This window comes from Bombina bombina, chromosome 10 (genome assembly GCF_027579735.1).
Source record: "Bombina bombina isolate aBomBom1 chromosome 10, aBomBom1.pri, whole genome shotgun sequence".
In the NCBI taxonomy this organism is placed as follows: Eukaryota; Metazoa; Chordata; class Amphibia; order Anura; family Bombinatoridae; genus Bombina; species Bombina bombina.
Window position 1 is genome coordinate 56,172,199 of NC_069508.1, and position 14,395 is coordinate 56,186,593.

At 35.2% G+C, this 14,395-nt stretch overlaps 1 protein-coding gene across 2 annotated transcripts in view; it reads left to right on the forward strand.

Moving 5' to 3' along the window:
- Positions 1-6,071: 6,071 nt before the first annotated feature.
- Positions 6,072-14,395, forward strand: part of PLPPR4 (phospholipid phosphatase related 4) — a 225,867-nt gene continuing 217,543 nt past the window's right edge. For both annotated transcript variants that reach the window (XM_053693711.1, XM_053693712.1), the window contains exon 1: positions 6,072-6,149. In XM_053693711.1, the coding sequence (XP_053549686.1) occupies positions 6,072-6,149 (78 nt within the window). The remainder of the gene's footprint in view (positions 6,150-14,395) is intronic.

The following is a 14,395-nucleotide window of genomic DNA, read 5'->3' on the forward strand; positions in this document are numbered from 1 at the left end:
GCTGCTCATCTACGATACTTCCTGCAATAGAGTATCGCTGCCGTCCCAGCTTGACCTCGCGTCCTTACACCGCCAAGCCTCTCTTTGATTCCTGTTTGTTTCCGTAGCTCCGGACCCTCGGCACACAGCACAGCCCGGAACCAGCCTAACAACACCGCCACTTCTCAGCTCCTGACTACCGATCAAGGGAACGATGTTGCAGTGAGTGTAGGGGCCGCCGATCCCGGATATCTCCGTGGTCCTCTGCCTCCACCTCAGCAGCTCCGTTTCCCCTTCCTTTAGGTTTTAAGGTAAGTCAGATTTGTTGTAGGTCTTTAACCAGATAGCTATGTGCCAGAACGCCTCCTGGCGTATTGACTCTGCTCCTGAGTCCTGTCCTACCATTAAGGAGCCGGGTTCTGCAGACAAAGTATCCAAGCCAGGTGGATTGTTTCTGGCCAAGAAATAGCGCCAGGTGGGGGGTGTTGGATAGTGCCCTTTATCAGAGCAGCATGCTAGCGTCCATCTTGCTGCTAGCTCCTCCCCTTCCGGACTCTTGAGCTTACTTCTATTGTTTTAATAAGGAGAATTTTTAACAAACTGTCTGATACAGGATCTTTTGAGCCAAAGAAACCTTCATCAGTAGAATGCTGCTGTCGGTATAGAATTTTTTTTTATTAAATACTTAACAATTTTGAAAAGACCTCATAAGTTTACTTAAAGGCATAAAGCAGCTCATAAACTTTTATGATATAAGCAACAATGTTGATGTTTGCAGATGAAATTAAGTACATGAACTGAATATGTAAAAAACAGTTAAATGTCATTGTACATGTAGAAAACATTGCTAGCATAAAACCATGATAAATAAATGCCACATAATTGAGCTGAAGAAATAACAACAGCGTTAATAATGAAAAGAACACTTAGCTTTGTAGAATTGTGTTTCCAGGGCATCGTAGCTTCTACAGTAACAACAGAGTCAGGATCAGAATGAGACATCTCGCAAAATGTACACAGAAAAAAGAAAAATAACATTAGGCAAAAACAATCAATCTCCACAATTTAATAGTTCAGTAGAGAAAAACAAAAGATAGTTAAAAAAAAAATTTAAATAAAAAAAGCAGGCATAATAGCTTTCAAAGTTCATGAGCAATAGAGGGAGAGGTGTAAAATAACTAAAATTTGGCGCCAAGAATGACGCATTACGCAAAAAGAAGTTAAAACATTTTTGGCGCAAAACTAACACCAGGAAATGGACACATCTCGCGTCATAACCAACTCGATTTTGCGCCAAAACAACTAGCGTCAACAAAGACGCAGGAAATTATGAAATCTGCGCCATCAAAGGCAACAACTTTGCACCAAAAAATACATATATTTAAAACTTTATATTAATACATAAAGCGCCAAACCATAGCTGAGAGTGTCCTGTAAATAATGATACATACTTACCGAAAGACACCCATCCACATATAGCACATAGCCAAACCAGTACTGAAAACTATCAGCAGAGGGTAATGGTATATAAGAGTATATCGTCGATCTGAAAAGGGAAGAAGGAGATGAATCCCCTATGACCGATAACAGAGAACCCCTTGAAAAGATTTCCCGTGAGAGAAACCATAAAATCAATAGCCAGATACCAGGGGTGAAACTACAGGGGGTGCAGAGGTCGCAATTTTTTTGTAATAAAAAAAAGTTGACCAGCCACTGCCTACACTGATATCATGTGAGTGTGACATGATGTTTCACTAGAGTCTCTGACTACAGGGGTTAGTCTTTCTGTTTTACCCATTGGTGTTTATGTGTGTGTGTGTGTATGTATGTGACTGTTTGTGTATTTATGCATGTATGTTTGTGTGTGTGTATGTTTGTGGAACCAGCAAATTACAGACCTTGTTACTACAGCATGGGGGGGAGGGGGTAAACAGTGTCACTATACAGTACCACTATATATAGTACGGGGGCTGGACTATGTCACAGACTACTGTGGTCACTTATAAAGTACTGGGGCAGGTAGGGTCAGGCCAGCCATCTCACCGGCAGATTACAGACTGTGTCACTGACTCACTATATACAGTACTGGTGGGTTAAACAGTGTCACTATATACAGTAATAGGGGGTCAGACCATCTCACAGACTGTGGGCACATCCTTTTGCAGACATGTAATCTGATTCACATTTTTTTCTGTGTTAAATGTTTTTAAAAAAAAAGTTTTATATCCAAATTCACTTTTTGGGGTGGGGGGGGGGGGTCCTTCTTTCGATTCTTGCACCTGGGCCCTGTGGTTTCTAGTTACGCCTCTGGCAATACTCTCTTTACATCCCTTTGACAAACACTGTACTCTGAGAGGAATTGGGCTTCAGAATGCTTAGAAGCCGCTTATAATAGAAGAAATCATAAAATCAAGCACAAATTTACTTCACCACCTCCATAGGAGGCAAAGTTTGTAAAACTGAGTTGTGGGTGTGGTGGGAGGTGTATTTATAGGCATTAGAGGTTTGGGAAACATTGCCCCCTCCTGGTAGGAATGTATATACCATACGTCACTAGCTCATGAACTCTTGCCAATGACATGAAAGAAAGAACCATTTATTCAATGTTGAAAGAACATACAACTCCTGTAAGACTAAAATACAGACTTAAAGGGACATTCTGCACCAGAATTTGTATTTTTTAAAAAGATAGATAATCCCTTCAGCACCCATTCCCCAGTTTTGCATAAACAATACTGTTATATTAATACACTTTTTACCTCTGTGATTACCTTGTATCTAAACCTCTGTAGACTGCCCCTTTATTTTAGTTCTTTTGACAGATTTGCATTTTAGCCAATCAGTACCTTCTCATAAGTAACTCCACGGGCGTGAGCACAATGTTATCTATATGACACACATAAACTAATGTGAAAAACTGTCATATGCATTCAGATAAGAGGCGGGCCTTCAAGGGCATAAAAATTACAATGTGAGCCGACCTAGGTTTAGCTTTTAACTAAGAATACCAAAAGAACAAAGCAAATTTGATTATAAAAGTAAATTGGGAAGTTGTTTAAAATGACATGCCCTATGTGAATCATGAAAGTTCAACTTTGTCTAGACTGTTCCTTTATGTGTCTGACCGGCTATCCCTAACATCAGTCAATAGTAATACTATGGAGTATTGGACAGGGGACAATGGACAAATTAATGGTCAGACCCGTTGTATATTATTAAAAACAGTGGGAGCTTAGTAACCAAACAATATAACTCCTCCCCCCTCATTTCTGCACCTATTTTGGCGCTAAACAGCATAAACAAATGAACAAATCAATTTTGTCAAACCAATAATTTATTTTATATCCGTTTTGTCCAATAACATATGTGACTGTGTATTAAATGACTCAATGAATTAGCAAAATTTGGATGAATTTCTATTCATCCAAAGCCACATCTCTAGTTACAAACAATTCAGAACACAGGGCTTTATTCTACTCTATATTTCATCCAACCTGTGTCTGGTGCTGCAATACAAATTGTCTAAAATGTTGACTTCAAAGGAAAAACATAAACAATTTATTTCAACTGACCTCATCCCCTGCCCCTAGAATCTGAATGGTGCCAGTCGTATACTGAAAAGTCCTATTTTTATTGTATTGCATAATGTCCGGCTACCATATGTTTCTTCATGTTTCTATACAAATTATGTTTTCTAAACGAGTTATATTTACAGACAGAAACAAAGAAACATAAGTTTTGACAACAGATAAGGACAAAGGCCTGTCCATATATTTTTTCTGAAGCATAAGCTTACACGAAAATTAAACACCTTTTGCTTTTCTGTAAACATTGCTCTTTGCTCCATGATCAATAAATGTGCCAAAAAGCAAATTCTGTAACCTGCAAAGCTGCAAATCATAACAAACTGTTCAATTAATCAACCACCTTTTCTTTTAAAGGGCAATGAAAGTCAAAATAAAATGTGCATGATTCAAATAAAGTTTTTTATTTTTCTTCTCTTTATATCCTTTGTTAAGGATAAGCCTATTTACATATCCTCAGAAGCAGCAATTTATTACTGAGAGCTAGCTGGCGATTGGTGGCTACTCACATACATCATTTGTTATTTAATCATCCTTAGTGTTAGTGCAATTCAATATTAAAAACAATATCTAACTATATATTGACTTTTGAATTTTGTGTTATACTTTAATTTAATTAACACACATCATTAAATAAAGCACAGAAAATTACATGCAAAACAGATTTTTCTTTTGTATTGTGTTAGAAAGAAGAAATCCAACGAATACATTGTGATGAACATAAATAATGAAACAATGTATAACATAGTGCACTTGTGCTTGGTTATCTTTTTAGAAAAATAAATAGTAATATGATTGGTTTGTAACAAATAGTTTTCATTATTTTTTGCCATAGTAGATGTTTTAACTTCTCATACAAAGTTTAGTGATGGAATATTGTTGACTCAATTGTAGAATATAGAATTAAAATATATTTTAAGCCCTTAGCATATATCATTAAAGGGACAGTCTACACATTAGTCATCTTAAAGTCTTACCTTAGATTAGGCTGCAAATAGTCTCCTGCACTCCTTCTATATCATGCAGCAGGAATAGTAAAACAGTTTATTGTTTCTGGACAGTTTGAAATGGCTGCCAAGCTCCACCCACCGATGACATCATGATCTGGGCTGCATCTATGCACTCTGCTAAATAGCATTGAAGGTCTATTGAATCCAACTAGTGAGCCTTTTGTGATTGGAAGCAATATGCAGCCCAGGTCGTGATGTCTTCAGTGGGTAGAGCTTGGCAACCATTTTAAACTGGCCAGAAACAAAATTAATTTCAAAATAACTCTTTTACCGTTCCTGCTGCATGATATAGAAAGGGTGCAGAAGGCTATTTGCAGCTTAATCTAAGGTATGACTTTAAGATGACTAAGCTGTAGACTGTCCCTTCAAATAAAGTACAGAAAAGGCAAAAGAAATTACTTGCAAACACTGATTTTTATTTTTTAAGCGTTTGAAAAAAAAAATCTGAATAATACATTGTAACAAACAAATACTGCAGCAGATTATTAAAGGGACACTGAACCAATTTTTTTTTCTGTCATGATTCAGATAGAGCATGACATTTTAATCAATTTTCTAATTTACTATTATCAATTTTTATTTGTTCTCTTGCTATCTTTATTCTAAAAGCAGGAATGTAAATCTTAGCAGCCAGCCCATTTTAGGTTCAGCACCATGGATATCATTTGCTTATTGGAGGCTTACATTTATACACCAATAAGCAAGCATAACCCAGGTTCTCAACCAAAAATGGGCTGGCTCCAATGCATCACATTCCTGCTTTTTAAATAAAGAAAGCAAGAGAACAAAGAAAAAATGATAATAGGAGTAAATTAGAATGTTGCTTAAAATTGCATGCTCTATCTGAATCATGAAATTTAAAAAAATGGGTTTAGTGTCCCTTTAACAAAGTGCGCCTGTGCTTGATTATTTTTTAGGAAAATAAATAATGTGATTGATTTGTAACAAATATGTTTGAATATTTTTCAATAGTGTAAATAGCACTACTCATCCAAAATGTAGTGATGGAATATTAGTATATAGTTGAATCAGTAGTAGAATAAAGAATTCACATATCGTTTAAGCCCTTAGCACATGTTTTTTGCCCATCTGTGACACATTTTACATCATCTGTCAAGTAGAGAGATTGATGGGGCTGAGACACCAGCACATAAAACAGGTCTCATCCCTGAAAACCCTCTTGACGTCAGTGCTACAGACAATATACTGAGCATTTTAATTCCTACATGATCAGGAGCTTATTGCCAGCTCCAGCAAAGCAAGGGGTGTTTTCTGTGGAAGCCATTACTGTTTCTGCAAAGCATAATGAATACATTTCTATGACTGTGTGGGAACTTGCTTTTTTTGCTGCAAGGGAAAAAACTGAATGCTGCACTCTCCATAGGTGGCACTAGGGAATAAAAAGCAGCACACAGCTTTAGATTGGCAAAAAAAAAAGGAAAATCATTTTGAATCTGACTGCCTGGAAGAAAGGATTCTGCTGGCAAAAGGAGCAGACATGTCTGCAAAGGAAAGGCAAAAAATGAGAGTCACAAAGGATAGCGTCACATTGCTACCATGCTTTTATTTTGTGGAGGTAAGTGAAAAAAAGAGACTTATGCCTGGGATGTATAATACTAATAATTGTTATTTGTATCCATGTCTGAGAATCAAGCTTGTTATATTTCTGTAAATCTGTCTATGCTTCATGCAGCTTGCAAATATTTGAGGGTTATCACTGTAGTTTATTTCAAGAGGATGCAAATACAGGGAAATTGCTTTGCATGATCTGGGCATCTGTCAGACAAACATTGCTTTAGGCACTATACAGGTGAAATGCATATATCTTTTTCTTTTTTAAAAAAAAACAACCAACTGAGCAATTTATGATTTTTTTATTTCAGTTTCCATTTTCTGTGTCTTATATCAAAACTGTTGAATCATCTAGTGAATATGATTTGATAATATGGCTTATAATGGGCAATGTGTGTTTGGGCAATATATCAGACATGTCTAAACCAATGTATGTGATTGAAATAATGATATATATATATATATATATATATATATATATATATATATATATATATATATATATACATACATATCTCTCTCTCTCTCTCTATATATATATATATATATATATATATATATATATTGTACAATATTAACATTGTAATGTAGTCACAGTTTTTCCAGTTTTTGCTATTCTTATATTTTTAATATGTTTATATGTTAAGCCTAGAAATAGGATTCTCAAATCTGATTGATTTCTTGGGAGGTAACTGGATTTTTATGCTAATGAAGGTCAAACACGTCACCTATGTTTTGGCCCAGTTTAATCAAATGTGGAAGGTCAGACTTAATCATGTGATGACAGTAAATAAATGCAATTATTATTACCTGGTTCAGCACCAGTGCATTGTTTGTCATTCTGAAGTGTGATATGGCCTTGCAAGAACCAATAAAAAACCTTTCTATAGAAGAAAAAATGAATATCATTGAAACCATGGTTCATTAAACATTATAGGTCTCATACTTATTAAGATACATTATTCGTAACTGAAAATGCAAAATTAAAAAATGATATATTATTAAACACATATACATTATTGAGAATAGAGAGGCACAAACAGGTAAAAAAATCATACAATAGTAACACTGTCTTCTAATTTATCAAAGTTGTTTATGATTAATTAAATGCAACTTATGAGTATATGTTTGGCCCCTTTAAGGAGATAAAATGTCACACCCATGCACAATGAAATGCCACTCCTGAGAGGACACATTCAATACCAATACACCAATCAGCATACATTACACAAACGTATATGATGTTTAACTTTAAATATGTGTTTAATACTTTTGCAGAGGGTGAGCACATTGTTATAGTTTTTCTAATTAATTTAAATTTTAAACATTTATTGATATAACCAAATAATATTCCCTTAGTAGAAATATAAACTCAGTGTAAATGAATATATATATAACAAAACAAAGATGCATTCATACTCTGTAACTGTGCATGGGTAAAAGCAAATCAGAACACTGGAATAGTATAGATTAGGAAAGCAATTTATTCATATTAGGGGGTCATATTGCTTTTGTTTAACTTAGTAGTTACATGCAATAATATATTCTAATGATTAAAAACACAATTCTATATAAACTAATTTTGACTTGGAATTTTTTCAGAAAAATTAGTGCCACAGTATTAGATTTATATAGAAATTACACAGCGGTTACAAAATGAATAAAATGTATGCTAGTCAAAGTGGGGTACTTTGTGTATTGCCAATGGAAGTGGCAAAGTTTTGGGTTAGGGAATTTGGGTATATCTAAATATCACTGGGGCAGAAGCCCCTGGACTTCAGGTTGCAAAAGTCAAGTATAATTTTTGATGATCTGGAAATTTCAACTGCAAAAGTATTTAGAAAAATACCAGGTACCATAGGGTAAGTTATTATTGAATAGTAACTTTATCCTGATTACCCAGAGCGAACATTTAATGTGCTTGCAGAGTGCACCTCTAATTACATAATATGCTTTATCAATGATCATTCTCAGCTATGGTTGTTCACACCATGGTATATGGGTAATAATACTTTATAATATATGTTGCTACAGCACAACTTGTGTATCTGTAGAATTACTAAATACTTCTAACCAACATAAAAGATAGAGCTGTACAACCCTAACATACTATATTGATCCACTTAACAATATATATCCATAAAAAAACTCTGAATTTGGCATCTTGTGCATGCACCGGTCTCAGAGCCTAGGCAGCTGCTGTTTTCTATATATGCACTGGACACACTTTCATGTCAATTAAAGGGACATTAGACAGTACATAATTGCTAGATACAATGATGTATTTAAAGAAAAGATTAGTCTGCGAATAACATGTAGATGTAGTTTTAAAAGTTTCATTAGCTGCTTAAATATTGACAACATAAGTGTAAAGTTTTAGTGTCTATAAAACATAGGGAGCTACCATGTTGTAACTTAGGTTACTTTTTCTGCTGTAGCCAATTAAGGACAGTTATAAATAGGTCACTAGAGTGTGCAGCCAATGGCTGTGTGGAATATAACAGTGTTCTGCACTTCACTTCCATTTTTAACAGGAACTGAAAAACTCACAATTTCAGAATGGAATTACAGGAAAGGGAACAAAATAAATAATGAAAGTATATTGCAGATATATATATATATATATATATATATATATATATATATATACTGTATATATAAATTTTAAATTACCATCTCAAAGTGTATACTGTACCTGTAAGTTTGTGTACTGAATGTACTCACCAATCAGTAGTTATTGAAACTCAAGAATTGAATCCAAGTGTGGGTTAAATGTATTGAAATATTTGAATGCCCTTATATTGTAAAGCAGTATGTTATTTAATTATATAAATGATAATGACATTGGATTAAATACCAATGGAATGCATCAATGCAAAAACCAAAAAGATAAAAAGAAAGTGATGGAGTAAACATTAATATATATTGTGTTTTCAATTTTTTAGATTTTAAGCGAAAATGTATTGATGCTTTTAAAAAGTTATTTAAGGAGATTGGGTTACAGTGACTAGAATGTTCATTTATATCATAAAACTATCTCTAAATTTAATACAGTTTCCCATATGATAAGAAAGAGCTTGTCAAATATAAATATAACTAGATTTGCATAATCAATAAATGCATGATAAAAAGAAAATGCAATAGCACTTAGTCTGAACTTCAAATGAGTAGTGAATTTGTTTCAGACAAATTTCAAAGTTATTTCTGCCCTGTACCATGTGACAGACATCAGCCAATCATAAACTTTTGAATACAGCTGAATCTAAAGATGACTTGGTCTCACATTTCCAGAAGTCTGTAGGCTGTAGAACATTTGCCAATATATTAATCATGGAACATGTTCTAATGTAAAGATTTTTAAGCTAACAAGATCTCTGTTATTGCATTGATTAAAAAAGATTTCCCATATACATTGAGAAATCCCCTGACCTCTGAGTCCTCCAGGCTTTAGGATAAAGTACTCCCTGTCTTGCCCAGCATCCACTAAACAAATGCAGTATTTAAATAATACTACTCAAGAGATTCCATAAAATAAATGCTTCATGCAAGTATACTGTGCAAATCATTGCACTGCTTTATGAAAGTTTTATGTTTAACCATTAGCTTATGTTGAGCAGGAAATAATGACTGTTTATGCTAAATATACCTATAAGCCCTGAGTGACCGACTTGTTTGAGAAACATCCCTCTCCTTTTAGAGATGTGCAGCCAAGAATTGTTTTGTTTCAGACAAAATTTTCATTCTGAATATTCAAAGAAATCCCCCCCCTGAATATTCGGTGACTGCACTATTCGGTATTCGTTTAAACAAATACTGAATTTTAGTTTAACATTTAACATTTGTTTTTGTTAAAATGAATGTCAATTTTTTAAAGCTACAGGTAAAAATTCCCCTGTAGCTACAATACTTACCTTAACCACTAACCTGATTCTGTTCTTGCCAGAGCCCCTGCCTGCGCTAACACCAGACCTAACACTCTCGATTCCCAGGTCCTGGGAGCCGAGCGCACTAAGCCTCCTGTTAGCATGTCCGGGGCTCTGGCAATAAGAGAATCAGGTTAGCGCACTCACAGGTAATTATTAACCCCTTTAAAAAATAAAGGAAACAAATGTGGTAATTATTACCCACTTAAAAAATAAAGCAAACAAATGAAAACTGACATTTTTTTCGTCCATATTTTTTTGTTTTCTTAATTTTCTTTTTGCCATCATTTGGATATTAACCCTTTGAGTGCTAAGCACTTTCCCACCAGGGTGCTAAGATTTTTTAAAGGTTTTTTTATTTTTGTATTATTTGAATTTTTTTTTTTACTTTTTTTTTTTTTCAGACCCCCAAGACTTACACTATTGGAAAGGTTAGGCGATTACCTTTCCAACAGTGGGTCTTGGGGGTCTGTAGCTGCTTATATGCCTGAGATACAGGCTTTTAACTAGCATGCCCCCTGCTCCAATACTTAACATTGTTAAGTATAAAGTTGCACGGTGACGTCATCACGTAATTGTGTGTGACGTCACCGCACATCACATGAAGCCCCAGCGATGCCTGTCACTATACAGGCCTGATCGCCGGGGTAGGAGCAGGTGGGAGCCACCAGATCTCCCTCAAGTTGGGAGAGTGCTCATGACGGCTCTGGGCCATCATTAGCACCAGAGTGAGAAACTCTGTGATGGCTCAGAGCCGTCATTAGCACTCAAAGGGTTAATTTAAAAAAAAAAATCTGATGTCCGTTATGAATAAACATTGCTGAAGAAACAAATGCACATCTCTATTTCCGATGACACACTGGAATCACACCAGATTTGTGTGATATTTTAGACATATCAGTGCCTCCAAATTGTAATGTTCTTTTTCTATTGGATGAGGAAGAACTCTATTGGATGAGGAAGAACTAGGGCAAAATAAAGAAATATTTAATTATGCATATTTTCTGATAGGATTTAGTAAGAATTCTGAGACTCGCTTCACCACCATTTTGGTACCACTTTATCTTGATAAACGACTAAACAAAGTTCAACAAGAGACATAGGACTCCATTTATTTTAGCAGTGGATGCTGCTTCAGAGGCTCACCTAAAACTAAATTTAAGAAGCAGCGACCATAAGACCTCTGCTCCTTAACCACTCCACCACCAAAAAAGTGGTGGATTAAAATCATCCTGAGCCATCATGATCAGGATGTTTGACAGTCCCTGCTAGAGGTTAATTGGCGTATGCTGTCTTTTTGCAGAGATGTCCAGCGGTCATGATTCGCTATACACATTTAATAAATAAAGCCCATGGTCTGATGTTCCAAGACTTCTCTTGAAGAAACATAGTTGAAGTCTGAAGAATTTCCTTCCTAGCTTTATTAATTCTTAAGACAGTCTTTGCAAATCCCTTGCATTCTTGAATTCTTTTGCAGTCTTTCTATTTATCACTACTTCAAGTGAAGGTCAATTTTGATGAATTAGTGCCCGGTTTTTAATAATCCTATTAATAACAAGGGCACTTTAATTCATCAAAATTGACATTTCACACGTTTTCTTCAAAAACTAACCTTTTAATCCTGGCAGCCACTCCAGCACTTCCTCCGCCGATCGCAAGCAGTTTTCGGCTTCCTCCAATCACGATGTTGCATCAGGCCAAGATTCCCCTGGGGGGAAAGCAGTGATTTGAGGAAGCCGGGTTCGTCATTTCTGACGTCTGCAGAGGCTTCCAGGGGCCGGGGGAATCGCTGGAGCGGCTGCAAGGATTAAAAGATAAGTTTTTGAAGAAAAGAAGTGAAATGTCAATTTTGATGAATTAAATGCCCTTATTTTTAATAGGATTATTAAAAACTGGGCACTAATTCATCACAATTGACCTTTACTTTAAAGAAGTCTATTCTACTGCATAACCCCACCTGCTGTACGTACCCAAACACATACTTGTTGCTCAGTATTTTTCTTGAGGAAAGCTGGCAGCTCTATCTCTGTATATTTACATTTTGTCTGGCTCTGAATTTACTTGTTGGTAATTTAAAAATAAATATGTTCGCCCCTCAGTATAATAAAAAAAAATATATTCCTGGGGTAAAAGTATTGTTGTTGTAGAACACTGCATTTGTAAAATAAAGTTCAAATGTTATGTCTGTGTGCATTATTGTATGTTTGTAAGAAATGGATAACGTTTGAATTCAGCTGAAACTTAAAGGAACACTAAAGTCAAAATTAAACTTTTATAATTCAGCTTGAAAATTTACACCACTTTCCAATTCACTTCCATTATCAAAATATGAACAGCAATGTTATATGCACACTTTCTGAGACACCTGCTCCTACTGAGCATGTGCAGGATTCACAGTATATAGTTATATATGCGTTTTGTGATTGGCTAAGGGTTTTCACATGATGCAGGGGGGGAATTGAACTAACTTTAAAATTTGTTAGAAAATTTTTTACTCCTCATTTGAAATTTGTCCTAAATGTTTTTTCATTGTCTTTTTATTATGTATATGTTGATAATAATTCTACTGTATTTAACGGGTCTTTAAGAAATCTGATAAACCGCTTAGGCCACACATTTCAGAAGTCTATAGGCTGCAGAACATCTGTCAATACATTTCAGAACACATTCTGGTGTAAAGATTTTTAAGCTAACAAGATCTCTTTTTATCACATTGATTAAGTGGCTTGAACCTTGTTCTTGCTGATTTTCTTACTAATGCTGGATCTTTTTTAACAGTTGTACGAAACTTTAACCATAAACAGCATAACATTGTCACTAGAGTACATAAAAACATAATAAGTGGGACATTAGATCTGTTGTATGTTTTTATTTTTATTTTGGATTGTTATTGTGCAGTGTTGATTTTTATCACATAACCTATTATATGCTTAAAGGAACATGGAATTCCAAATTAAAGTTTCATGATTTAAATTGACTTCTTCGTCTTGCTGTTTTGCTGAAACGTTTAGTAATAGGAAGCAAAGAGGAAATCTTACCTGAATAGTCTGATACATGTAAATAACAGTTCAATTAGTTGAAACCTGGACCCAAGATTTACAAGTAGTACAACTGTGTTTTATTACATGTCTTTCTTGCAACCAGCACTACATTCCTTTTGCTATGTGGGATTGTGCCACAGATCTACCGAAGAGACACATCTAATGTTGAACATGTTTATGCAATGCATAGAGAAATGCTGAGACAGTACAGGTGGCCCTCGTTTTACAACGGTTCAATTTACACCGTTTCAGAATAACAACCTTTTTCTCCAGTCATGTGACTGCTATTGAAAAGCATTGAGAAGCAGTACATTTATTAAAATAGCCAGTAGGTGGAGCTGTCCTCTTGTGTTGAAGCAAAGCCAAGCAAGCTGAAATTAATCAGTTTAACCAGACCTGAGCTATCAAGCAGATTTCAAAGGAACAAGATCTTCCTGTCTATAAATCAGTCCAGATTGGAATGCATAGAAAGAACTGTTTGCAGAAAAATGCAAGTGAAGTCTGTGTTGTGTGATTATTTTATTAAGTTTATAATGCTGTTTAGCAAATGTTTTTGTTCATTTAACTTAGTTTTATTATGTATTCTGTGTTGTGTGATTATTTTATTAAGTTTATAATGCTGTTTAGCATTTATAGTCTTCATTTCAAAGCTTTAAAAATAATGTATTTGGTGTTACTTATGACAATTTTGAGAGGGGCCTGGAACCTATCTCCCTCAATTCCCATTGACTTACATTATAAACTGTGTTTCAATTTACAACGGTTTCGATTTACAACCATTCCTTCTGGATCCTAACCCAGGCGTAAACTGAGGGCTACCTGTATTTGTTTTAATATGTCTCCTTAATTAATATTTGGTCTAGTATGATAGACATAACTACACAATCTATCTAAAAGCACTATAAGAGTGCTCTGTTATAGCATGTTAAAGTGATAGTAAATCCTAGTGTTTGTGAAACGCTAGGATTTACCAATGCAACAAATAAAGGGACTTTCAGTCATGAAGTATAAAATACTTCATGCTGAAAGCTCCTTTATTTATCTGCAGCGTTTGCCACGCTGAGTGCCTCAGGCAACCCACGACAGAACGCTGTTTTTTCACTGAGGTGCCAGTTGGCCCGCACAGCTATTGGCTAAGAGGTGGAAATATCACCTCACTAAGACGCTCAGCCCAGCGAACGCTACAGACAAATAAAGGAACTTTCTACATGAAGTATTTTATACTTCATGACTGAAAGTCCCCTTTATTTGTTGCACTAGTAAATCCTAGGGTTTCAGAAATGCTA